Source organism: Lonchura striata, chromosome 1 (assembly GCF_046129695.1).
Source record: "Lonchura striata isolate bLonStr1 chromosome 1, bLonStr1.mat, whole genome shotgun sequence".
Taxonomy (NCBI): Eukaryota; Metazoa; Chordata; class Aves; order Passeriformes; family Estrildidae; genus Lonchura; species Lonchura striata.
Window position 1 is genome coordinate 136897299 of NC_134603.1, and position 25316 is coordinate 136922614.

Below are 25316 nucleotides of genomic sequence, written 5' to 3' on the forward strand. Positions count from 1 at the left end.
AAATTCTACTTTTCAGTAATTTAATTCCTCAAAAGCTTTTGGTGGTTGTCTGCTCTTTCCCAGCAGTGACCCCACACGATTGTAAGTGCTTTGCACATATCACAGGGATTGGCTAGGTCTCCTTGCTGGCTGACAGGATTTGTGCTCCAGCAGATCCCCCATCTGCAGCTCTTTGCATGCAGGAACTAGCACAGAATTAATACAAACCAATGGTTTTAAAATTCTTTGGCACCCAGAAGTCTGTCTAATCCTTTTCTCTCTCCACAGTGCTATAAAATATTTGGATCCAGAGAAGAAGAGAAACTAACTTGGCACTCAGCAAGAAGTGTTTGTAGAGAATTAGGGGGAAATTTGGCCTCTATACACAATAATCAAGTGCAAGGTATGACGCCTGAGCCTTACAGCACTATGTATGAAACCACATATTTCACCATCTAATGATGAGGCTGAACCTACCTCCAGACCTAAATAACCTAAATAAGGAAGACCTGGAGGTGCTTGATCCAGAGGGAGGACTGCAGTGAGATATTCTGACACTTTCCCAGTTTTAGCAAGCATCACCTGTGGAAGGAATAGAATAATCTGTTCCCCATGGTCTTGGGAGATGGGATAAATTGTAATGTTTTTAGTCATGAAATGCTCAGAGATATTCAAGCTAGACATTAAACAGACATCCATCAAAAATTATATATCTGAAGCTGATGTTATCTTGGGAAAGACAATCCTTTTGAAGTAATTTCTGGCCTGGATTTCTATAATATTTCCAAGAAGCCTAAATAATTTTTATCAAAAAATGTTTTCCTTGTTTCCCTCCCCTCCTTTTTTTACCCTGAATTCAAACTGCTTCACTTTGATTACCCATTGTAATTTTTTCTTTTATCTTTCACTCCCAGCCTAATAATACTGAGGTTGGTATTTCCAATAGATTTAGAAGATGATTGATTGTTGTTTTATTTGTAATTTCATTTACATGGAATTTGAAGAAAGGAAACTCCTCAGGTACTTTTTATTTTATTTTATTTTTTAAATATATTTTCTCTCAGCTTTCCTCACCTTCCACCTAAAGGATGTTGCCAATGAAACATGGATTGGGCTGAATGACATCAACAGTGAGCAAACCTATCTTTGGACAGATGGAAGCGTTTTTGACTATTCAAATTGGGCCCGAGGATTCCCATTCAGAGATAAATTCACAGTGGTTGACTGGAAGTATATTACAATAGAGGTGAACAGAAATAAATCAGAAAGTGCATAACATAAATGACATACTAAATGTTTGAATAACCAGCCTGACTTCTGTCTCAGCTAAAATCTGAACTTAAAGCACAAGTGAACTGAAACTTCAAAGATCAAATTTTTAAAGCTTTAATCAGAAATTAATAGGCCTGCTTAGAATCTAGGCTTACTCTCATTCCTTTGTCAAAGTCTAGAAATGCAGAAAAGGAATCTTTTCTGCTTGAATTAATTACACTTTTTATAATTATTATATTTTAGTGAAAATATTCAGTGTTACTAGTTGTGATTTTTATTCTAGTTTATTGTTTTTCCTTGTATAATGCAAATGAAACTCCAACAAATTCAGTACACATTACCATTAACTCCATAGTAAAAATAACTTCAATGCATTCTGAGGAATTTTAATTAACTGACAAAAGCTCTTGCATCAATTTGCCAATAAAAGTACATTTGCTTAAGATATACAATAGAACACATTTAATTTCCAGCAAGCAATACATTAAAAGAACCAGAAAATTAGAAAGGAAGGCTATTCATTTTTTCTCCTCACACCTATTTCTATTATTTTGCTGGAAATTTTGCACTTTATCAGCAACAAGTCTATTTTTCATTTTTTCCCTAGACTGATTGTATTACAATGACAAAAAGATCTGTAGATGATGCAGGATTATGGGAAAATACTGACTGCCAGCATAAAAAAAGCTATATTTGCCAGATGGAGAGCGGTAAGTTTTATTTTTCACCTTTTTTTTTTGATTGTAAAACATTTACTGAACAATCTGACCATTACAAATCAGAGAAGATGACCTCGCCTACCCTGCAGACATCCACACTGAAATCAGCTCCCTGGCATATAGACACTTTGAAGAACAGGATTCACCTTCTTAATCATAAGAAAAATGTCCAAACCAGGTTCCTAGAAGGTGTCTGCCTTCAAAATGTCAGTTTTTCTCTATTATATCCATCTGTGCTTTACCCAACTACCACAGATATAGGTGCCTGAATGCAGTTATTTTGCAAATACAATACGAAAAGACAAATCCCTTGGTGACCTCCAACTAGGGGTCAACTGAGGCCAGTTAAACGGATTAGTTTGCTCATCAGTCCCTAGAGAGGCCTTCATATCTCAAGAACAGCAATACTCAGAAGGGCAAAAGCTCCAGTGTTCTTCATGGAGCCTTAGGGTGGGAGACACATCCGGAGCACGGCTATACTGCAGAGTCTGCAGGAACAAAAACAAGGAACTGCTGAGCAGCAACTCAAAATAGAGGAAGAAACCACAGCTGGGTCAGATGATTCACAGCTCTGACCCATGTGAGTGCAGAAAGCTGCATGAGGATGGCACTAGCAAAAACAATTGACAGAGCATCCTCAACAGTGAATGAACAAAAAGTTTGTCTTTTCTTCTGTCCCCATCACTAGGCCCTTGCTTTCTACTTCTGCATACATAATTATAGGTACAAATACAGTTTTCTTTTTCACTTCATCCTATGAGGAAAAGATGTAGCAGCATGGTCACAAAATTTGCTTAGAAAGAAATTATTTTGAGACTGAAATGGTGTGAAGAAGATCCTGTCGTGTGCTCATGCCTGGGAAAAACTTCACCTGCACTGTGGCAGGGGGACACAGAGAGCTCTGGGGGGAGGATCATGGTGGAACCAGTACTGACATAATTTCATCTGGACAGTCTATGTCTACAGATACACACAGCTCATGCTCTGCCTCTCTTTAATCCCTAAATATGTTTTTACACCATAGTTTAAAATAATTCCAAATTGCCATTAAAATAAATCTCTTTGTTTTTATGTAAAAAATGCTATTACTTAATGCTTGTGCTGCCATGTTATATTCATCTGTTATTCAAAAGCAATACTCTTATCCAGCAGCTAGTAGTTTTTCACTGTTTTCTCCTCTTCCTTTCAAATGTGTACCTCTTTCCTACAGAGCCTGAACTGTTTCACCCCACAAGTGCTCCAGATTTTGATTTTGTCCATTATGGCAACAGCAGCTATTTAATCATTCCTTCTAAAATGAATTGGGAAGAAGCAAGAAAAGCATGCAAGGAGAAATCTTCAGAGCTTGCCAGCATTTTTGATTATTACAGTAATATATTCTTGCTCCTGCAGGCAGCACAGTATGGAGAGCCCTTATGGATTGGGCTCAACAGCAATGTGGTAAGATTAAAAAAATAATAGTTGGTAAAGTTAAATGCTGCTACTATTAGCAGGAGAATTGTAGCATGAACAGATTTAGAAACCTAGGACTGGTGAACGGTCTCACATATTTTGACTTAATTGATCTTAAATCATTAAATGCCATTTTAGGCATTAGAGAAGGATAAGAACGTTTGGCCCGGCTGGACTCTCTTTACTAGTGCTGTATGAATCATGAAAACTTAGGTAAAAGTACCTGGTAAACTTTCAGATGGCCATCTTTAGGACAGGTGACCCCTACTAAAAGGCTCCAAGATGTTCAGGAGGGCTAGTGCCTCATGACCATTGGCAATTGTAGCTTTTCCATTATCTTTTGTTTCAGAAGGTTTCATAGGCCAAGCCACCACACTCTTTTGAACACATATTCTTTGTTATACCTGCTAGATCCCAAAAGTTAAAATCAGTAAAAGCTATACTGTAGCAGATGTAGTGAATACTGAGATCCAGGTCCACCAATTTGTAAAGGAACAGTCGAGTGATAATCAGCATTATTAGCTCTGTGACTGAATGACAAATTGAGCTTCAGCTTTCCCACTGAATATGCAGTTGCTAAATGCACTTAATTATCATATTTCTGTTTCATTGTTCTTTGATCTGACTAAACCACTTTGATAATAAAAATTAGCTTTTTCATCAGTAATAATCATCTTAACTATTCATTGTTTTTACTAATTGTGATCGACACTGATATATAACATAGCAAAACATGTCTGAAATACAGTATCCCTAGGGACACTTGTAATAAATATTGTGTAAAAATAGAAGTTCCACTTATATGATGCAGCAACAATCTGATAAAGCCCTCAGAAGGCTGAAAATTTGTCTGAAAAGATGAACAATAAATATTTCCACTATTCTAACAATGTTATCCCCACCTCCACCAGAAAAAATTATCACATAAGTGATGGGTAGTCACCAACCTTAAAATACATCCTTCCACTTGCACAAGTGCACAGGGCACCCCTACCCAAACCAAAATAATAGTGTTTGAGTCTGCTTGATACCAAAGTTGGTTGTTTTTAGTCAAAGCAATATGATTTAAAAAGCAGCTAAAATTCCATTTTGATCAAGCTTGAATCACCAGACATCCCCTTGGTACTTATAAACAAACCATCCTTGATCGTGCCGAGTCAAGCTTTGTGGATCCTCCTGTTCCCCAGGCAGTGAGTGACCTTGCCCTGTTGATGTCAAGCTCAGTGTGACCTTGTGCATCTGGAGTCTCTCTTGACACAGCTAGACACTGGAGTGAGATCACATCTTATCCCCCTCTTCTTAATGGCAGCAATAAATTGTCAGTGTCTTTTCGCTTTTTCTTGTAATTCTTCTGATTCTTCCTGGAAAAGAAAAAAGGGGAGGAGGAAGAACTAAACAAAGACTCAAGAAGTCCTGTTCAACATATTTCTTTTTTGCTTCTTACAAAGTAATCATGTTCTTTAGTTCTTCATAGTGATGGCTGCAGTTTGCTCCTGAATGTTTCTCCTGAAAACTGCTGGAGCTTAGAGTCCTTGCTTAATAGCCAGATCTGAGGCCCATTTCCACCTGAGCTTTCCACAGGTTTCATGTTCTTAAAGTCTTGCTGCTTTTCATGGAGATCTGACTCTTCTGGGATGGTGATTCCACATTACAACATTGTCTGACAAGGGACTGAGTCCCCAGGGAGCATTATTTAGCCTTCAAAACACCTCCATGGGCTGTTCCAGCATGGGAGCCATACTGCTGTGTCCAGTTTTTATGTTGCTGAGTCCTGATTCAGCCAGTATTTTAACAGTGCTAGCACAGATACACAAACTGAACTGCCTGTATCACTTTGAAAATGTGCTTCTGTATGACTCATTTAGCTAAAACAGCAGATGAGAGTTTAGAAAAGTTATGTCAAATGTCTGTTTCAATTTTAGAATTATGGATATTATAGATGGACCAATAAAAGGAAAGTAAGTTTTTCTAAGTGGGACTATGAAGAGCCAAAACAGAAACTAGCCTGTGTCTATCTAGCACTCTCTGGGAGATGGAAAACAGCACATTGTAATGAGAAATATTTTCCTGTCTGCAAAAAATCTGAGGGTAAGCAATGTCAATGACTTTTGTTGTTATGGCAGAAACCTTGCTTAATCTGCTTTGCCTGAATTACAAATTTTTAAGTATATATCAAATAATAATAAAGCTGAGTATGTAATGTCAGTACCTGTATTTTGCATGACAATGTTTTATTTTGATGGAGTTGGCATTCACCAGCCAAGATCTTGCCATTTTACTGGACTGGAATGATAGCTGCCATGGGAGCAGGCAGACAGATCACAGAGGTTGTGGGAACATCAGGCACTGAGTCTAGAGTGTGAACTATTCCCATAAACCTGACAGAGGTTTTATGGGGAGGTCTGTAATCAATGAATTCCACTGAGTATAAAATAAATTTCATTTCTCCAGCATAAACACATCATTCTTACACTGGTTGTTGCTTTATTGATATTAGATTGCAAAAACTGGATATAGGAGAAAGAGTTGTATCTGATGAAAAGGGTCTGTTATTAGCCCCAAAAAAGTTCATACTTCATAGGGTTTGTATGGGTAGCACTAAGGAATACTACACAGTAAAAGTACAGGCAAACCTCAGGTTTTTGCTTTCTCATTTGAATGACATCTGTTAGCTCTAGTGACGCACACTTAATGGAAACTCAGACTTTATTTGGGGACTTTTGGGTTTGTTTTTGTTTTGGATTGGATTGGGCATTTTGTGGGTTTTTTAATTGGTTGGTAGTTTTATAATTTCTTTTCTGGGCCATTCTCTGAACTTCATAGCTGCTAATTTGCAACTTTTGTTTTAAAACCACAAGTACTAAGTGACAATGTTGCCTTTTCATAATGTCACTGCTTGTAGGAAAATAAGGAGTTACTACATAAATTATCAATGAGCCTCAGATTACTCTATGCTATGTCAGATATAAAGATGTTCAGAAATTCTATGTAAGGATTGTTATCTTGAGGAAAATATTAAATGGGAAATTTGTATGCTATTTCGTTTAAAATAAAACTTATTTGAACTTTCTGAGAGTTTGGGAGTTTTCTAGGGGTGTTTTTTTCTGCTTTTTAAGTGCTTCTTTTATTTATATAAATTTATTGACTATAACAAAACAAACTAGAACCGAAATTCTGGAACACTCAAATATCCTTGAAACAGTCCAAGTTTGATTTAGATAGTAACACAGAAGAGCACAGATTCACACTGAGTCATCCTCTCACAGCTGACCAGTTCTGATCCTTGTTGTCACTCTTGACTTAGATACTGATAATTTTAGCACTGTGTGCCAAAGAACGCTTTGAACACTTTTAAGAAAAAGTTTTAATGTTTGATTTCATATATGAAGAACTGCAATCCTTACTGAATGAAAGCATTTATAATATCTAATTTCTTCTAGACATACTTCCTTCTGATCCCCCTCAGGATATTGGACAATGTCCCGAATCTGATCACATATCTTGGATTCCTTTCCGAAGCCACTGCTATAACTTCAATGCCAATGAAATTACCTGGGCTCAGTCTGTGACTCAGTGCATTCGATCAGGTAATTAATATTTTTACCCAAATATAGAACTTCAATCTTGACATTAAAAAGAAGTCTTGAAAGAAATTTTGAAAAGTAATAATGCAAAATCTGCAAATATTAAAAATAAGGAATAAATTTCTCATTTATTTTTTACTGTTATGTGCTTTTCAGTTATGTTGATTTTAAGGTGATTTTCTTGTTCTATTTTTCCAGCTGTGCATGTTTCTTGTTCTTCATTCATAAAATCTCTGTTTTTAGTCAGATCTTAAATTTTACGTGATTTGAAAAAAATCACTTCTTTCTGGCCTTATCCCTTCTTTTCCATGTCTTTCCCTACACAATAAGCAAAGTAAATATCTTAATAACAACCATTCATTTTTAACACTGTCTGTGTGATCCAAAAGGGGCTGCATGTGCTGCCTGGTAGCCCCTGCTCTATCAGCAAGGTTCCCTGGCAGGCTGCAGAGCCCGGGGAGGGAAAATGCTTCCCTCCTTCTCCTTGGAGACATCTGTTCCTGGCCAGGACCAGGAGCAGTACCTTGGCACTCTTTCACCTTTGCTGCTGAGTCATCAGCTCTCATCCATGTCTCAGGAGGCCAGGAAAGAGAAAATAAATGGATCCTTTGTTTCATACCTTTTTAGATCCTCTTACCCCTCTTACCACCACTGCCACAAAAGTGAATACAGTGGTCTGAACTGCAGATTGGTTTGTTTTGCAGTATTTCATGCTACATATTATTCTGTCAAACCATGAAGAACAAATAAATAATCACTGATAATTTCTATGAACAATAACATCCAGTCACTTGGAAACACAGTGCACCTTGCCTGGTGTTTAAAAGTCATAATCTTCTCTGTGCTTTTGTGTCTTTCACTTCAGATCTCTCACTGTCTGTGCTGTTCCCCTGCAGCTGGACACTACCCTGTGGATTATATTTAAATCCTTCTTTACTCTCTATCAGTGGGACAGGATTTTTTATTAACCTTAACCTGTCTCAAAAGCTGTAACTATGTTGGGGATATCTCCAATCATCTTCCTTTTTTTTTTATAGGTGGTATGTTGACTTCTGTAGAAGATCTGTATGAATCAAACTTTTTAATAGAACATGCAGATTTATATGCAAGCAAGACAAGTGGCTTCTGGATAGGAATATACAGAAATGTAAATGGTAACTATTTAAAATTCTATAAATAATCATAACCAGACTTCATTAAATGGACAAAAATATTAATAAAATTAATAGATTTTAAGCAACAAATTGAAGTACAGTTGGAGTTCAGACCTGAGTCCTCTCAGAGGTTGTGTCATATTCCTGATCTCTGAGAAAGCTTTTCCTGTTGGGGAAAAAACTCCTGACTGGCTCTCATCTTCTTTTGGCTGGGGAAGACTCATGTGGGACTTGTGGGAGTCCAGCCCTAGCCCATGGCATAGAGTTCCTCTCTGACTCTGTGGAGAAAATTAGGCTGCTTGCTAAAGCATGCAGTAGAAAACATGCATCTGGAAGAGAACACTGATATCAGACTACAAGTAGTTAGAAAAGGTTTTATTTTAGATTATTTTCAGCCTACTGAAACATCAAAAGTCTTTTTAGAGTTTATAAAAAAAAATTTAATTTTAACTAAATGTATGACAGCACTACAGTAAAAGCTTCTTGATTTTCATTAAGTGCTGATGAAATAATAATTTTTTATAAAAATTCTAAATTTCCTTTTTTTCAGTTTGAAATTTTAATATCCTAGGCAAACATACAAAGAAATATAAATTAAAACGGTGATATTATTATGACTGATAAATCTGCAAATCATAATTTGGGAAAGCAATTCAATTGTTTTTTGACAAGAATCAAATGACATAAAATGCATCAAAAACAACCACAGATGGAATTTCTGAAGGAAGTATTGCTTTATAGGTTGAAGAAAGCAATATTATGTCAATATGCACTAAGGTGAAGAACTTTCCCATGGATCTATTAGTATTGATGCTAACATTTGCCACATCAGGGCAGCTGCTTTGGCAAGACAACAGTGTCTTAGACTTTGTCAACTGGGCTGAGGGGCAGCCCTCGGGGGACGAGCTGAGTTTCTGCGTGGAGCTGTCTGCGGCCACCGGCTGCTGGAGTGTCCTGCCCTGCTCTTCCCAAAAGGGCTTTATTTGTAAGAAACCAAAGAGTAAGTGACTTCTTTCATATTCACTCTTTCCTTTTCTGGTTTTATTTCAGTAGCAATAGCACAATATGAGAGTTGCAAAGGACTGACACAAATGTTTCAATGTTCAGACAAAAATAATACAAATGCATTTTTTTTTTGTTTGCCCTGTTTATGATTTCTTGCTCCATAACCTGTGATTTTCTTACACTATATTTTCTTACGTAAGTATTTCCTGAAAAAAAACTCCAAATTTCTTTATTTTTTTGTTCCACTCCAACATAAACACATTTATTTTCTACTGACATTCCTATTTTCTTTCTATGGAACAAGAGAGGCATCAATAATTTGCTATTCTTCCTCTTGCTGTACTATGATACATGCTGTTCCAGCAAGAGATGGATGAAGCAATTCTATTTAAATAGGAGCGGAAGTGCAATCCAGAAAGCATATAGTGACCTTTGAAAAGAGTAGAAGTGTTTTGGTTAGCTTTTTTTTTTTTTTTTTTTTTTTTAATATTGTATTTCTGTATAACTGAGCACCATCTGCTTTAGTCAGGAAGCAGAAATATCAGAATATTGTGAGCCAAGCAAGCATGTGGTATTTTGGAGTTTAACTGTTAATTCTGCAAAAAAGTCCAATTTCCTGCCCTGTTTCACAACCCCAGGATGTTTCTGAGGTTCAGTCCTTTCCCCCACCAAAGCAAACCTGAAGCTGGTGGGGGAAGCAGCAGTCACAGCATTGTTCAGGGTGTGTTCTAGAAAGAAAAATTCTGCTGTTAGGACAACACCTAGTTTTCCTTGCAGGCAACAGACACTACTGAATGATAGTGCTCTGCTACCAGACGTCAGAAAGCCGAAACTCACTATCACCACACACTTCATGGGATGGGTTTGCCTGTGAGCGGCCCTGATGCGCAATGCCGGAGCTCGGCCGGTATTTATTCCCCGACACCGGCTTCCCCAGCAGAACGGCGTTTCGGCACAGCCGGGTGTTTATTCCATGACTGCCAAAGAGAGAGGCAAATTTCACAGCTGCTTCTCCCTCTGCAAACACACCAGAGCCCAATGCATGGCTCTGGTTCTGCTGCAGCAGCCCGGCTCCCGGCGCATCCCACGCTGCCCGCGGGGACCCCGGCGGCTCCCGGCCGGGAAAAGCCTTGCAGACGGCGCCCTCTGTGCACAGCCGGGAAAAGCTGCGCAAGAAAGCTTGGGTTTATACGTGTGATTATAGGTGCAAATATATGATGGTAAATTGAGAGCTGCTGGGTCTCAAACGAGTTGTGTGTGTGTGATACAGGAAAGCTCAGCTGTTCTCAGCAGTCGATCAAGTTTTGCCAGTGTCCACAAGAAACAGACCTGGTGGAAAGGGCAAGGTTAATTAATCGGGGAGAAGAGTCCTCTCAAAACAGTCAGGAACTATTACCACTTAGCTTGGAGATGTTCTGGTTTTTACAAAAGAAGCAAGAAGGGGGATTTAATATGTAAAACACTGTTTCCTTGAAGGGAATATGGGGTTAAAAATCCTTCATGCCTTTTCAGCTCTTCTAATTTAGCAGATGTGTTTCCAGAAGTGATGATGATGTGCAGGTTACCAGACCTTTTGCTGACATGAAAGTATCAGGAAGAAAATGTGACCTTTTTAGATTTTGACTAAACATTTGTCTTTATCTTTGACAGCTACTCTTAAAGCAGCTGGAGATGTGGAAGGTAGGATTTTTCCCCCCTTCCAATTAATTTCAAAGATACGTGCTTAAATTTAATATTATTTATTTAGAATATATATATATATTAATATGAGCTTAATTTACTTAATTTGTATTGAATTTGTTCCCAGCCTCATTTATCAGTATGTGTAAGACCCTTAAGGAACCCCAAGATAATCAAATGATTTGGTAAATTGATCACTCCCTCTCTGATTCTCCTTTTGTAAGATCCTCTTTTGGTAATATCTATGAGAAAGACTGACACAGAGACATTATAATAGATTTTCCATGTGGTAATTAAGGAAGAAATGATAGTTTTCAATAATCTTATATTTGTTTATGGCTACAGTCCATTCATTTCTATTACTTTTTATTTATTTACAGATGCCAAAAAGGACAAAGCCAGTGTTCACCTGAATATATGGATACTACTTACTCTGATCCTCATAATTTTACTGGGGGTGGGCTTCATGATTTATTTCTTGTTCAAGATCAAAACTGGAAGTGGAACTGGAAGAGAGATGAGGCGGAGCAGCAGTCAGCTGGAATACAGCCCTGCCCTAACTGCAGGGGATAATGGAAGTGGTGCTACCAACAACAAAGGAAAAAATGAACAGAGTGTTGTCTGATGGGATAACAGAGCCAGAATAAATGGTTAAGCTGCAAAAAATATAGCTGAACTAAAGGAAACCTTAGTCTCTCTTAGGTGCATGTAACTTGCACTATGTAAAATTGGCAGTTATTCCTTCAGTAAAGATTAGGAACTATTGCTGTATACTCCTCAAAAAATACTCTCAAGTATTTATTGACTTAGTACTGTACAAAATTGCTAATTATGCAAGCAAAGAAAATAACAGAACTAGTGGGAATTTAGATTTAAAAATTATGGGCTGCTTATTTAGGAATTTGTGACAGCATCACATACAGTCAAGACTAACACTGAGCACTTTTTGCAGAGTGCTCAACCTTAATGCCTGCACTTTGAGAGTATCTCACCATACTGTTCTGAAGCCTCCACACTGTTACTTAAGTGATGTTTGGAATAAACAGAGATTTACATTAATTGTTTGTCCCCATTGATGCCCTTGTCTTATACCCTTAACACAAATATCTTCTTTGTGATAGTATAAATGAAATGCAAATACTTGTCCTTCATTCATGGCTTCAACTTGAATTTTGCGAAACAAATATGTCTTTACATACAGCCTTACTCTATGACTTTGAATGTTTTTCATCAATTATGAACATGAGACTATATGAATAAACAAACTATATATTACATAATAACATTTCAGTTATTTCAATTTGCTTAATTAGCTTGTGGAGATGATACGTGGTTTGTTGATTTAATGAGTCCTCTTCCTTAAAAAAGAGGCTGACAGGAGGAGACACAGAAATGTGAACGTGGCATATGACTAAAAAGCCATAAATAAAGTATAAAATAAAGTAGTTGCCAAGTAAATTTTGAAAGAATGCATTCCTGTTTTTTTTCTACTTGATCACTCATTTTGGGATAGTTTTGCTTACTATCCTCCACCTCTCTGATAAATGGACTGATAACTGTATCCATTATTCAGGCCAGGAAAAGAGTGGGGCACAAAACAGTGCCTTGCTAGTGAAATGTTCTAAAAGTTTACTCAGATGTTTAAGTTTTCTAGGAATTCTCTGTTGTCTATGATATTCTGAAGAGAAAAAGATCTCAAGGATCTCTGTGAATTACAAACCTTTAGAAATTGCATAAGAACTGCAGAGGAGATGTTACATGACATTAGATTGACAATTTATAGATAGGGCAATTAAACAAAAGATATTGCAAGAGATAAGTAATAAAGACCATTTTGTACTCAAACTACTTTTAATGACAGTCCTCTTGATCTTTCAACTTCTTTTCTTCCCTTCATGTAAGTTACAAAAAATACACTTTTTTTTTTGTAAATACTGAACTGAATTCTGTACTGTTTGATGGCGACTGATTAAGGCGAAGTAAATGAAAAGACTAAACAGATAAAAAATCCAACATAATATGTTTAAATGTTTTATATTTTATATTGACAACACAACTCCAAAGACTCTGTATTGTGGGAATGAATTTCTTCTATCTTATTAAGTGATGCTTTACTCTTCTGGAAAAACCTGTTAGATTTGTCTTCATAATAAAGCCAGGAAAAATGAGAGAAAAATTTGAAGGGCAATTTCAGCTGAATTTCTTTCCTCCCTTTATTTCAAAATTACAAAGGGGGTTGTAAATCATACCTGTAGTTCATTTCCATTTAATAAATGACTGAAGATGACTTGTAAAATTTGAAACTATTTCTCTATTCTAGTCTCATTTATGCTTGATACAAAGAAAGAATAAATTACTTAAGTTTGTTTCTACTTTATGAATTAAAAAAATTTGAAAGGCAGCTTTTTTTCAAAATCACAGAAAGATTTGTAAAGATTTGGCTAATTTGTACTGGTTCTTCTAAGATAAATTCACATGAAATGACAGCACACTAGTTCTACTAGTTGATACACAGGACGGATAAAAGGCAGGTGTATGCATTTTGTAAGTCACTGAGCAAAACTGAATTGTCCTGTGGGGGTTAATTTTTCATACTGAAATAGTCAATATTGCTCACTGCAATAAATTAAATCAACATATCTTTTGCAGCAGTGAAGATCTTTCTCGCTAAGAAATTAGCATATATTTTTCTCTGAGTTTCTTAGGAATATGTCTGACATTTAAAGTGCACTCCCTGCTTCTTTGTCTTTGAGGGTCACTTACAGCTACTTTGAGGGAAAGTTACAATTCCAGCACAGAACCAAGAAATTTAAAAACAATTCAGTAGAATGATCTTGAACTGTTCAAACTTTGACACTTGACTTTGAATGGATGGAAATTTCACTTTCAGATGCTAAGTTTGAATTTTGTAATTATTTCTAGATTTCAAAATACCACATGTGACAGGATATTTCCTTATTTAGAGCCCAGAGTTTTCTCTTTCAACTAAAAATCTCCAGAACCAAGAAGGAGCCAGCACCAACTGATTCTTTAAGGACCTCTACTGCAGCAATTAATTTCATCTCATCTCCTTGTGAATAAGAAGACAGAATGAAAAACTTGACCTTTTCTACAGTTTTAGTTTTCCTCTCATTTGTTCATACTGCTTTTCAGACACTCGGTGAGTCTGTTTTTCACTGTCCCCTGCAAAAGTGGATGTGAAAGTGGGCATATTTGTTGTCTTGCTGGTTTCTCTGGATCTTTAGGATTTTCACATAGATTTACTACTCTATATTTCATATTTCTGCTAATGGGAGTGGTCCACAGAAGTTTCCACAAAACAGATACAGAGATGTTTATTTACTTTTAAAGAGAAGGGAATATCAAAATGGGGTAAAGCTGGGAATCAGAAATCTGGACTGAATCACATATGTAAATAAAGATTGCCTTTTGGGTACAACTTATTTATTGGTTATGTTTGCTACTATAAAGTAGATGGACTTCACAGTGTGCTCCATAGTCTATGTCATATAATGTGTGACTGACTAACAAAAAAATTAAAAGGATAAAGTAATTAAATAGGGTGTTGCATGTGTATCTCCTAGCCTTGGCATGAGATTGTGTGGGGTGAGGTGGAACTTGTGGATTGATGTAAGGTGTAGCAATTCTGTGGCTGAGAAGAAGCGAGTGAAAAAAATTAGAAATATTTGAGAGTCAAGAACAGCTGTGGAATAACTACTACAGCAGTAAGAATAAAGATGAGAGGGATACTTAAATCTCTGAAGTTGGCCAAAGACAGATCACAGCTCCCTTTTTAAGTAGGATGATCATTTTCAAGGATGTGTTTACTTTATCCTTCAGTTCATGAGATTTGTGGAGTGGGGTACATATCACAGCCTCCAAAAGCAGGCACTGTTCCATGTGAGCTGTGACAGCACTACCCTGTGCAAAAAGGGGGTCTCCCACCTGTTCTGTGAGCTGGGAACCCAACCCAAAAGCAGAAACCTCACAGTTTCCATCAAGAACTCGTACTATTAGATCAAAAAATTCTGTGAGGGACAATAGCTGGTACTTATGGGACTACACTAAGCACTTATTTACTGAGCAGTAAGAAATTAAAGACTTTATAACGTTTAAAACTTTTTGCCTAAATGGACAAGGAAAGAAGAAACTAAGTCTCAGCTCCAAATTTAGATTTGCAGAAGTGGTACTCCTATATTACTGAGCTGGTCAAAGTAATACAGGGACCTTCTGGAAGAGCTCAAGAACTATTCTTTCTGTCATACCCTCCCAGAATTTCCCAGAGACTTTCTCCTCTGTTCACTACCCAACATTGGCTTGCCCTAATATTCTAAAATTTTACTTAAGTGTGTTGAGGGGAATCTCACTGCCTCTTGTGAGCTATTCTCTCAGATGGATATGGCAGTGATGCTGCATCTGTTTCCAGGTGTGAATTTGAGGCACAGAGACCTGAAGGGCAAAACCTTCCCCTCCTGTTCTATAGGTCCTAGAATATTCCTTGTAGTCCAAATTTCAATCTCTCATGACCCACAGCCAGTGAGAGCTGCATGCTACCTGATGTTTTTAAGAGCATGCAGCTGTCTGCCCAGGAGGAGTTGCTTTGCGTGTTCAAGCAGAGCAGCAGTTTGGGAGAGCCCTTCCCAGCAGGGTTTACTGATCTCAATGGATTCGAGCAGCAGGCTGCCTGTGACCCTTTGGGAGGGTAACTCTCTTGTGTGGCACTCACAATGCACAGGCATGTAGTATCCACATGCTCTTCAGTATTTATTCTGGTGACAATGCTTGTGATTGATTGTATGAATTATGTTGACTTCTAATGGTAGATGTGCTAAGGAAAGGATGCCAGATCAAGGCAAGGTAACAAGTCACCATTACATAGTTTTTAATTTTAAAAAAAAAAAATCTCCAAACCATAACAGAACATGTAAATTCCAGGAGCAAGTGTCACAGAAGGCTTGCTCACTAACTCTATTAAGCACAAATGCAACCCCATGCAGATGTACATCACAGGAGCTAAATCTATAATGCATGAAAGTGATGGCCAACTTCCAAATTTTCAGTAAAGGTCTCTTTTGGAATTCTTGAATGAAATGTGCATTTCAGAAGAAGATTATTATGAAAACATATTTGAAGCTGTCTTCATGTAGTTTTATGTGCTCTTATTCCTCTGTATTTTATTCCCATGTATTTAGTGAATTTACTTTTCCTTCCCAGAATGAAATGTGTCTTGAAAATACCATTTGATCCTTGTAAAAATTTGCAGCCTCCTGACATGAGTTTATTCTATTCTATTCTTCAGCATAGAATAAACAGCACATATTTCTCCTCACAAGTTCTCCTTACCATGTGCTCACCCTAACCAGTTATTCTGAATGTTTTGTTTTACAGACAAGGAAGTATTCTTAATATTCAATGAGTTTACTAAGTTCTGTTTAATTGCTCAGAGTTCTGAGGCAGTTACAACAGCTGCTTGCAAGAAAAATAGTGACTTACAAAAATTCAGGTGGGTCTCTGATCATCTGCTAATGAGCATGGCATTTGCACAATGCTTGGGAGTGCCCAGCAAGAGAAACCAGGCTAAAATTTCTCTGTACCCATGCAACAAGAAAAGTGAATTCCAGAAATGGGAATGCAGAAATGCAGCCTTGGCAATCCAAGGGGAAGATTTATTTCTCAGTGCTGGCAAAAAAAAAGAAAATATTGCACTGAAAACAGGATCAGAGGCAATGGATAAATGGAAGATCTATGGAACCATGGATAATTTGTGCTCTCAACGTTACGAAGGTAAAGCTTAAAGGTTATTTTTGGTGGTTTATTGAATCCACTTGTTTGCCATGAGAGATAGGGTCCTTTGATTTCTACCCTCCTTAGCCTAATACCATCTTTTCCCCCTGAGACAATGGTGGACTAGAGAATGATTAGTTCACATATTCAGGCCTGTATCACTCCATCCTAGAGAAAAACAGCTGCTTAGGTTCAGACAGAATGCAGTATGTGAGAAAAATGTGCATATTTTTTGTTCTCTACTTCTAAAGCAAATGTGGATGTCGGGTTTTTTTAGTTGTTAGTGTTAATCACTCTTCCCAGTGGTGCCTAGCAATAACACCATGGGCAGAAATGAAGCACAAAAAGTTGTGCTTGAATAAGAGGAAGAACTTCTTTCACCAAGCACTGGAACACATTGTCCAAAGATGTTGTGGAGTTTCTCTCACTGGAGATATTCCACAGCCATCTGCACATCATCCTGAGCCATGTGCTCTGGGATGGCCCTGCTTGAGCTGGGAGATTGGACCAGGTAAACCTCTGTGATCCCTTCCAACCTGAACCATTCTGTGACTCTGTAACTTTGTAATCAAAGCACTTTATTTAACTGCATACTATTACTACTGAGATTGTATTAGTATTATTGGATGAAAGGGAAAAAAATTCTAAGTTTAATACATCAATATTAAATGTAAGGAAATAATTCCATGCATAATACTTTCAGTTGCTCTAGGAGATTTCAGACACCAAAAAAATCCCACAATATTGAACCACATAAAGTGGAAGTTAAGCCAGATGATAAAAAGATAGCATTATTTTTAGAAAATTATATAGTAGATAAAAATGTCTTATATATAATATTATTTCACATATATAAAATACATATTTTATGTATTATGTTATATATGAGATAAAAATCACTGCATCTCTTTCATAGTTGTCTACAGCATGAAACTGCTCAATCTCTAGCTGGTACAGCTGATTGATAATATTGGTAATACCCAGAAGCAAAGGGTAAATTGAGAGACCTACCAAGAACCACGGAAGACATTGCTGGTGACAGCAGTGATGCTGTCAAATGTAAATTGATTCCTCAATTACACTGGTGTAACACTTGTCATGCTTTTTCCACCTAGTCTTATGGAAAGTAAAGACGCATCAATTCACACAGCTATATCAAAACATCTCTTTTGCTCCTCAGACCTGTTTACAATGTTAGGAAACTCCAACGGAGCTCCGTGTGCCTTTCCCTTCCTGCTGAGTGGAAGATGGTACGCTGAGTGCACAGCTGCTGGCAGGTCAGATGGCTTCTTCTGGTGTGCAACAACGCCCAACTTCGATGAGGACCATTTGTATGGGTTCTGTCCAGCTGCCAGTACGTCCCACACATTGACACAGACCCTGCAACGCAACACTGCTACATAAATATATCAATATTGAGATGCTGTTAGTAATGCAGAGGGGAAGAACCTTGCAGTGGCCTAAATTTTACTCAAAAATACCTCCTTCATGCAATATCATTCTTGACAGATGTAACAAATCTACTTACTAATAGACTACAGTCAGGCTGAAAGATGTCTGGGTGTGTCCATCAGTAGTTGGACATAGGCTTGGGCATAGCCTATGAGCTTCTGAACAGGTTCTCAGGGTGCCCAATGAACAAGACACAGTTTTGATTTATTGGCTTCTTTACAATATTCTTTTTCTCATGGAGATTGTAAAATTTGAAAGGAAAAGTGCAAATAAAGGATGAAAGGCTTTTCACTGATAATGTCAGTGACACACCCTTTTTTCTTAATAAATATCAAGATAACTTGTGGGTCTGAGCCTTAATTGCTCCAAATTGTTATTTCACAAATGAGCTTGCAGTTAAATTTTGCCATAACACTTTGTGTGAAATGTTTATTACAAACTCAGGTACTAAATAATCTTTCTCTCACACAGACATCGACAGATTTTGGAGCACAGATCCTTTGACAGGAACCCACTACCAGATAAACCACCAGTCAGCTCTCACATGGCACCAAGCAAGGAAGAGCTGTCAGCAACAGAATGCAGAATTATTAAGTGTCACGGAGATACATGAACAAATATATCTAAGAGGTGAACTAATAAGCAAGATTCAGAAAAAACTGTTTTGAAAGGTTTTTTTGACTGATTACAAATGTTTCAATGCTTTAATCAAATTATAGTGAAGAGCTGATGTAAGAAAATGCTATCTATACTAATCAGAAATAACAAAATTATAGTACATTCAGCTTTTTATCAGTGGAACTTCAGTAAATTGTGAAATTACTATTTGAAATTATTTATATTATTATTATTATTATTTTATTTTAAAAATCTAAGGATTTCCAGCTAATTAAGCAAAAGTTAGCTCAAACTCAGAAAACACCAGAAAGATTCCAGAAAGGGAAATTAAAATAAGAAACATTTCAGGAGACAGCCATTATATGGCAATTACGTGATATGACATGTTCTATGATTATATTTTGTGATAATAAATCAGTATTCTTCATGTATATCTAACAAAATAGTTGTTTTAAATATGATACAAAATTTATATAGACTTTATAGATTTATACACACTGTAGAATGAAGGTCCTATATCAATTGCACCACAAGCAAGAAAACTTGTAACACTATTAATAATAGAAATTCAGTCTTTCCATTTTTAAAGCTTATTGTTTACATATAACTGTAGAATAGCATTAAATTCAGATAAACTAATAAGTAAAAGAACATTTTTCAATTCTCTACCCTTTATCTACAGAAAAAAACCCCTCTGAGTTTATTACCAGTAAACATGAATTCTGCACTGAACTTAAAAATTGCTAGGCAAATTTACTCTCTTCTTCTAAACTTTGGAAATGCTAAATTTTCCTAGCAAATCTCATTAGAATTAAATTCTTTTGGTTATCTAGATTTGATTGACAGCAAGAGATCCTCTCTCTGGATTGGGCTTAACAGTTTGAATCTCAACAGTGGCTGGCAGTGGAGTGGTGGCTTTCCCTTCAGATACTTTAACTGGGCACCAGGTAGTATTCTTGTTAAACAATTTTTGGAATTATAACCTGAGAATTATGCTTTTATTCACTAGATATAACTCATGGAATTTCAAGCAGAAGACCTAAATAATCTCATCTATCAGAGGCAGATAAAGTAAAATGCACTAGTTAAAGCTGTATCATACTGGGAATGGCTTCAAGTCAGTGAAATCCTCTGTGTCTGTACAGCTTTCACAGGTTATCAGACCCTGCAAGGACTCAGCTGCCAAGAGCATTGCTTCTGCAAAGCCTTCCTCTTCACTTATGCTTTTTGCTGTTCTCTTACTCAAGAGCTCATGGCATTGACAGCTTAGCTTTGAAAGTCAATTATTGCCATGGCAACAGCTAGTTGCAGCAAATTCTGAATAAATGCAGGCATAGGCCAACTTTCAGCCTTCCCAAGACTCAGAGGTGCCACCTGCTTTTACCTGGCACAGAAGATGAAGGGAAAGGGCAGAGTTGCTGAGTCTGGTGGAAGATATTCTGCCTTCTGTTGAGCTGGTCAAATTCCTCAAGCTTTGCAGGGCTCAGGGTTTGGCTCTCAGGTCACTCAGCCCACCGCCCCAAGGCTCCTGTATCCCACAATGGCTGGTCACAAGTTAATCTACACACTTTCAGTCACTGCAGAATTAAGATGTAACTTTTGTGTGGAGAGGGGAAAAAAAAGTAATTTATCATACTGTGGGCCTCTCTGAAAAGAAAACACTGACTATTCCCCAGGGATGGTGGTCCTCTGGAAAAACTCTGGGGATGTTGGAGAAAGAGGCAGGCAGAGGAGAGACAGCAATTGTGAGGGAATGTCAGGAGGTTCTGCTTGCAGTAAGGAGCAAATCTGCATTCAAATTCCGAAGGGACATGCAGAAAGGACCACTACTCTGTCATCAAATGTGTGAATTATGCAATAAGCATCAAAATAAATATTTTGATGTGTACTCCTAAATTACATTTCCTTATCTCTGGTAGAAAAATAATTGCAGGAGTGAAATCATGAGCCCATAACTGACACATGAAAAGGTTATCAGTTACCTTTAGCTGCTGATATTAATCCTGTGCTACATAAAAATAATTTTGGTTTTTATCCCATGAAGGAAGCCCTGAAGCTGAGTCTGAAAAACTCTGTGCAGTACTAAACCCCAGAAGAGATGCTAAATGGGAAAACCAGCCATGTGAGCTGAAACTTGGATATATCTGTAAAAAGGAAAAACCTACAAAGGATCCTTTAATTCTTCCATCAGGTATGTCAAGCAAACGAAAAACCTTTTAATAAAGGCATAATTTGTGTCACTAAACTAAAATTTAATGGCTATTTAAAATAAAAAGATAGCATTGAAATTAGTTTTTTCTGCTATAATGACAGGTACAGAACAAAGCATATTGTTATTTCTTTAGCAAAATATATTTAAATACTGAAAATTTTCCTGGAGCCCACTAACCACACAAGCATTTTTCACTTTATGTTATTATTCACAATTCCAGAGGCATTGGGTTAAGCCATAGAGTTTCATGAAAGTATCATGGTCTGCATGGACATGAAAATAAACTAAGAGATGCTGCAGTGCATTCTAATGAAAACATTGAGGTTTGTCACAGAAGGCTTGGGAAAATGGCATCAGTAGGTTCAGAGCAAATTCTTGATGGCAAAAGATGTCAATCTTTTTAGATTTCTATAAATATTGTTAAAATTTTGATCTAAAAAGATGGCAGAAAAGAGCTTCCTTTGGACCACTTTTCTACTATACTTCTCTTGGGTTTCTTTAGTGAGAGTTGGCATGGAAAGCCATGTGTGCAGAGAATTATTTGTGCTGCAGTAATAATGCTTTTCCTTTATGAAATATAAAAAAACCCATATTTGGGTGGGGTATATTGTGTGGAAATGCTGCACATGTAATTCCAAGTATTCCTCTGGCCAGTGAATACTTCACATTAGTGAAACCCATTAACAACTGGCTCCAGTCTTTTCCTCTTTTGTTTAAATGCAGTTTGCTTTCTGCAAATGTACCATGAGCAACAACATACAGACTAAAATATATGTGTGAGGAATGAGGTACTGCTTATTTGTTACTACCTCCTTTTCATTTTAATTGGTTAATTAGCTAAATATTAAATGTAATTGCAGTTATTCTAGACTTCATTTTGCACCATTTAAAATCAATATCTATTGATTTTGAGGGGATGTAGAGTCTGTTAAATGCCCAGAAGGATGGCTGCCCTATGGAGGTCACTGTTTCATGGTTCATAGAGACCCCAAAGAATGGAGAGAAGCCCTAATTTCCTGCAATGAGAGCAATGCTGACCTGGCCAGTATCCACAACCCTGAGGAGCATGGCTTCATATTGTCTCAGCTTGGCTACAGTGAGTATTTCTACAGGGCAGTGTTTGGTACAATAGAGAACTGCACCACTAGAAATCTTACAGGATTTAAATAAAATGATTTTTTCTTACTTTTCATGAATATTTATAGGGAAGGTCACAGATCCATAGGTTAGAAAAACTTGAAAGCCAAAAACCCACAAGAGGAGTCATTATGGTATTTTCATTTTCATTTTAATTATTTTCATTTTGATTTTAATTTTAATTTTTTTTTCACTGCATGAAATCACTTGAAGGAAATAACAGCTCTAGTCACTGCAGCATTTGAGTGGATTATCTGCATCAGACACCTTGTAGCTGAAGATACAGTAATGTACTTTACTGATAAAACTGACAAATCTAATTTCCTCCTAGTGTCTCATTTTTAACTTGAAAGAAGAATGAGAATTACATTCTAAAATAAACTCCTCTGTCTTTTAATACAGATGAATTTGCACTGCAACATTGTAATTTCAGCTCATCTCCATAAAATCTTGCTCCTATGGACTGTTTCAACTCGGGTAATAATGCAAATGAATTCCTGTCCTTAGGAGCTGTGGATGAGCTGTGGATTGGCTTGAACGACCTCAAAATTCAAATGTACTTTGAGTGGAGTGATGGGACTCCTGTGACATATACCAAGTGGTTACCTGGAGAACCAACCCATGAAATCACTGGCCAAGAAGACTGTGTCATTATGGCAGGAAAGGTAAATCATTCCACATGAATTATACAGTACAGCACTGCACTATTTGACTTTAGGTTATATTTCTAAGGAGATTTGTAATGCAACTTAGCATAGTTCCTAAGTTGCATAGAATCAAGGAATGTTATCTTTATTCACTCAGACATATGGTTGTTCTAAATTAAATTTAAATGAAATTCCATATAAATATGCCAAGTAAACCTTAACAGTCTGGCAGTGCCACTTAGCTTAACATAACCTCACCTCCAAGCTCAGATACCTGGAATCCATTAAAAAGTACAGATATTCACATTGAAATTGTACTTTGAAAATAATGATAATGTTTCTAATGTATAAAGCTTCTGCCTCACTGTTTTTCACCTCTTCCCAAACTGCAAGTAGGATGGATACTGGGCAGACAGTGACTGTGACAGGAAGTTAGGCTACATCTGCAGAAGCGACCCACTAGAAGGAGTTTCTGGAACAGCAAAGACTGATCCTGCCTGCCTGAAGGTAAGAAGAAAGCATAACCAAGAATCTGGTGAGCAAAATTTCACAAGCTCCTGTTGACATTGAAATGATCTTTTTTACTTCTTCCCTAACAAGTGTTATTCCAGAACAAATTCAGGGTGATAATTTTCACTACATTCCCATATAAGGAATAATAATAAGTCAGACCTATTACCTTTCAGAACTTTCTGTGAAGGGGGCTAAAGCCAATTCTGTAGTTGTCTGCATATTTTTTATGTTGTTCTGCAACCATCTGTGGTTATTGAACATGTAATAGGGACTGATAACAATTCTGGATTATGCAGCATGATACAAGATGATGACAAATCTCACTACTGAAGCCAAATCAAAACAATAAATCCCTTTTATAAGTGAATTTGTTCTGAGCAAGTTATTGTATCCTACCACTTTCCCCCTTCTTTTCCCTCTTTATACTTGCCTGTTTACTCCTATTCTCTATTTAGTAATCTTTCCCACAAACCCATATGGGGAACAGAGCTGAAACTCATCGTGCTCAATGGAGTTAAACAGCAGCCAAACACTGAACACAGAGTTTATTTACCTTTCTTGAGTGCACCAAGCAAATCTTGAGATGGCATAAAATGGAAAAGTGACTTGGAATTCAGCTGTAATTTTGAGGATTTTGCTCTTCAGTGGTTTCTATGTTACCTCTTCAGACAGACTTTTTAGGTGACCTGATATATTAAAACAATTAGTTTATTTACTGTTCCTTTAGCCTCGAAAACATAAGAAACTTGAGTCAGCATTTCTATTATAATAGATTACTCTTTTTTTGTTCCGAGCAAAGTATTATTTTATTAATTTCTGTGTCCCTCTGACATTTTTACCAGTAAAAACTTATCTATTATTTTCAAAAGGGTGAGACTCATGGGCATTAAATCTCTTCTTCCTGCCCTGAATATTTTCCATGCTGAATTTCCATTGGTACACTGGATTTCAAATTTATACATAATTATGATAAGTTATATTAAGAATATGTTGGCAATGCGTATTCATTGAAATTCAAGTACTAGAACATATGTTGTTTTTAACTGGAAGTTTATTTCATGTGTTCTTGGCAGGGTTGGGAAAGGCATGGTTTATACTGCTACCTGATTGGACATACCTCTGTAACATTTTCAGAAGCAAAGAAAACCTGTGAAAGGAGCAATGGTTATCTAACAAGTATAGGAGACAGGTATGAAAGGAGTTTAAAACTTGTATATCTGATGCAATAATACTAGAATTTGAAAAAATAGTTGAGAATTAAAAACAAACAAACAAAAAAAACCCCTCAGAATATCCTTTTTCTAAATTAAAAAAAAATAAACATAGTATGGCTTTTCTTACTAAAAATAATTTACACATTAATGTTTTCTAGTACTTTACTTTGAAAGAACAGACAACAGCTATTTTGGCTATGTAAGGAATAGTTTTTCAGTATAGCGCAATATCACCCCCTATTGCAGCTAGGACCCAGTTAAACAATATATTCCTCATAAGAGGAAATTTAATGGAAAATCTATTCATTCTAGCTGTGTGAAGTTTGGATGCTGAGGAGTGGAAGATGGAAGGAAAGCTAGCCTTAATCCCATCTGACTCCTGTCATTTCAGATATGAGCAAGCCTACCTGACCAGCCTCATTGGTCTGAGCTCTGAGAAGTATTTTTGGATTGGTCTCTCAGACATGGAAGAGCAAGGAATTTTCAAGTGGGTGACTGGTGAAGGTGTTCTGTACACAAACTGGAATGCAGCAATGCCTGGTACTCTACTGATGCCAAATGATTTTACCTTTTTCTTTTTATATATTCTCTGTATTCTTTACATATATATTTGGTAGCTTATTATGGTATTAAAAGCTAGTTCCAGTGCTTTTCCTTGTCTTTTCCTTAACCAGAAGAAAAAAACATATTCCAGAGCTCCAAACCCCAGGGGATACAAGGTCCCTCTCCTATCTTGCTTTTTTTCTGGGAACCAAGGCCAAAAAATAGCTCTTCAAGATGTATTTTCATAAACAGCAGTGTGCCCTGGTGGTCAAGAAGGCCAAGGGCATCCTGGCCTGCGTTAGGAATTGTGTGACCAGCAGGAGCAGGGAGGTCATTCTCCCCCTGTGCTCG

At 37.0% G+C, this 25316-nt stretch overlaps 2 protein-coding genes across 2 annotated transcripts in view; both read left to right on the forward strand.

The window, feature by feature from the left end:
• The window catches only part of LOC110476202 (macrophage mannose receptor 1-like), a 33104-nt gene extending 20801 nt beyond the window's left edge, over nucleotides 1-12303 (forward strand). Inside the window, exons 20-29 of the mRNA XM_077788328.1 lie at nucleotides 268-382; nucleotides 1044-1225; nucleotides 1859-1961; nucleotides 3181-3410; nucleotides 5345-5510; nucleotides 6863-7009; nucleotides 8044-8160; nucleotides 8993-9160; nucleotides 10816-10845; nucleotides 11226-12303. Of these exons, the coding sequence (XP_077644454.1) occupies nucleotides 268-382; nucleotides 1044-1225; nucleotides 1859-1961; nucleotides 3181-3410; nucleotides 5345-5510; nucleotides 6863-7009; nucleotides 8044-8160; nucleotides 8993-9160; nucleotides 10816-10845; nucleotides 11226-11470 (1503 nt within the window). The 3' untranslated portion in view covers nucleotides 11471-12303. The remainder of the gene's footprint in view (nucleotides 1-267; nucleotides 383-1043; nucleotides 1226-1858; nucleotides 1962-3180; nucleotides 3411-5344; nucleotides 5511-6862; nucleotides 7010-8043; nucleotides 8161-8992; nucleotides 9161-10815; nucleotides 10846-11225) is intronic.
• Nucleotides 12304-13848: 1545 nt separating this feature from the next.
• The window catches only part of LOC110476208 (macrophage mannose receptor 1-like), a 31620-nt gene continuing 20152 nt past the window's right edge, over nucleotides 13849-25316 (forward strand). Inside the window, exons 1-11 of the mRNA XM_077788339.1 lie at nucleotides 13849-14005; nucleotides 16234-16629; nucleotides 17810-17983; nucleotides 18553-18711; nucleotides 19533-19646; nucleotides 20744-20890; nucleotides 21834-22007; nucleotides 22556-22713; nucleotides 23092-23202; nucleotides 24282-24397; nucleotides 24814-24962. Coding sequence (XP_077644465.1) covers nucleotides 13936-14005; nucleotides 16234-16629; nucleotides 17810-17983; nucleotides 18553-18711; nucleotides 19533-19646; nucleotides 20744-20890; nucleotides 21834-22007; nucleotides 22556-22713; nucleotides 23092-23202; nucleotides 24282-24397; nucleotides 24814-24962 — 1768 coding nt within the window. The 5' untranslated portion in view covers nucleotides 13849-13935. The remainder of the gene's footprint in view (nucleotides 14006-16233; nucleotides 16630-17809; nucleotides 17984-18552; nucleotides 18712-19532; nucleotides 19647-20743; nucleotides 20891-21833; nucleotides 22008-22555; nucleotides 22714-23091; nucleotides 23203-24281; nucleotides 24398-24813; nucleotides 24963-25316) is intronic.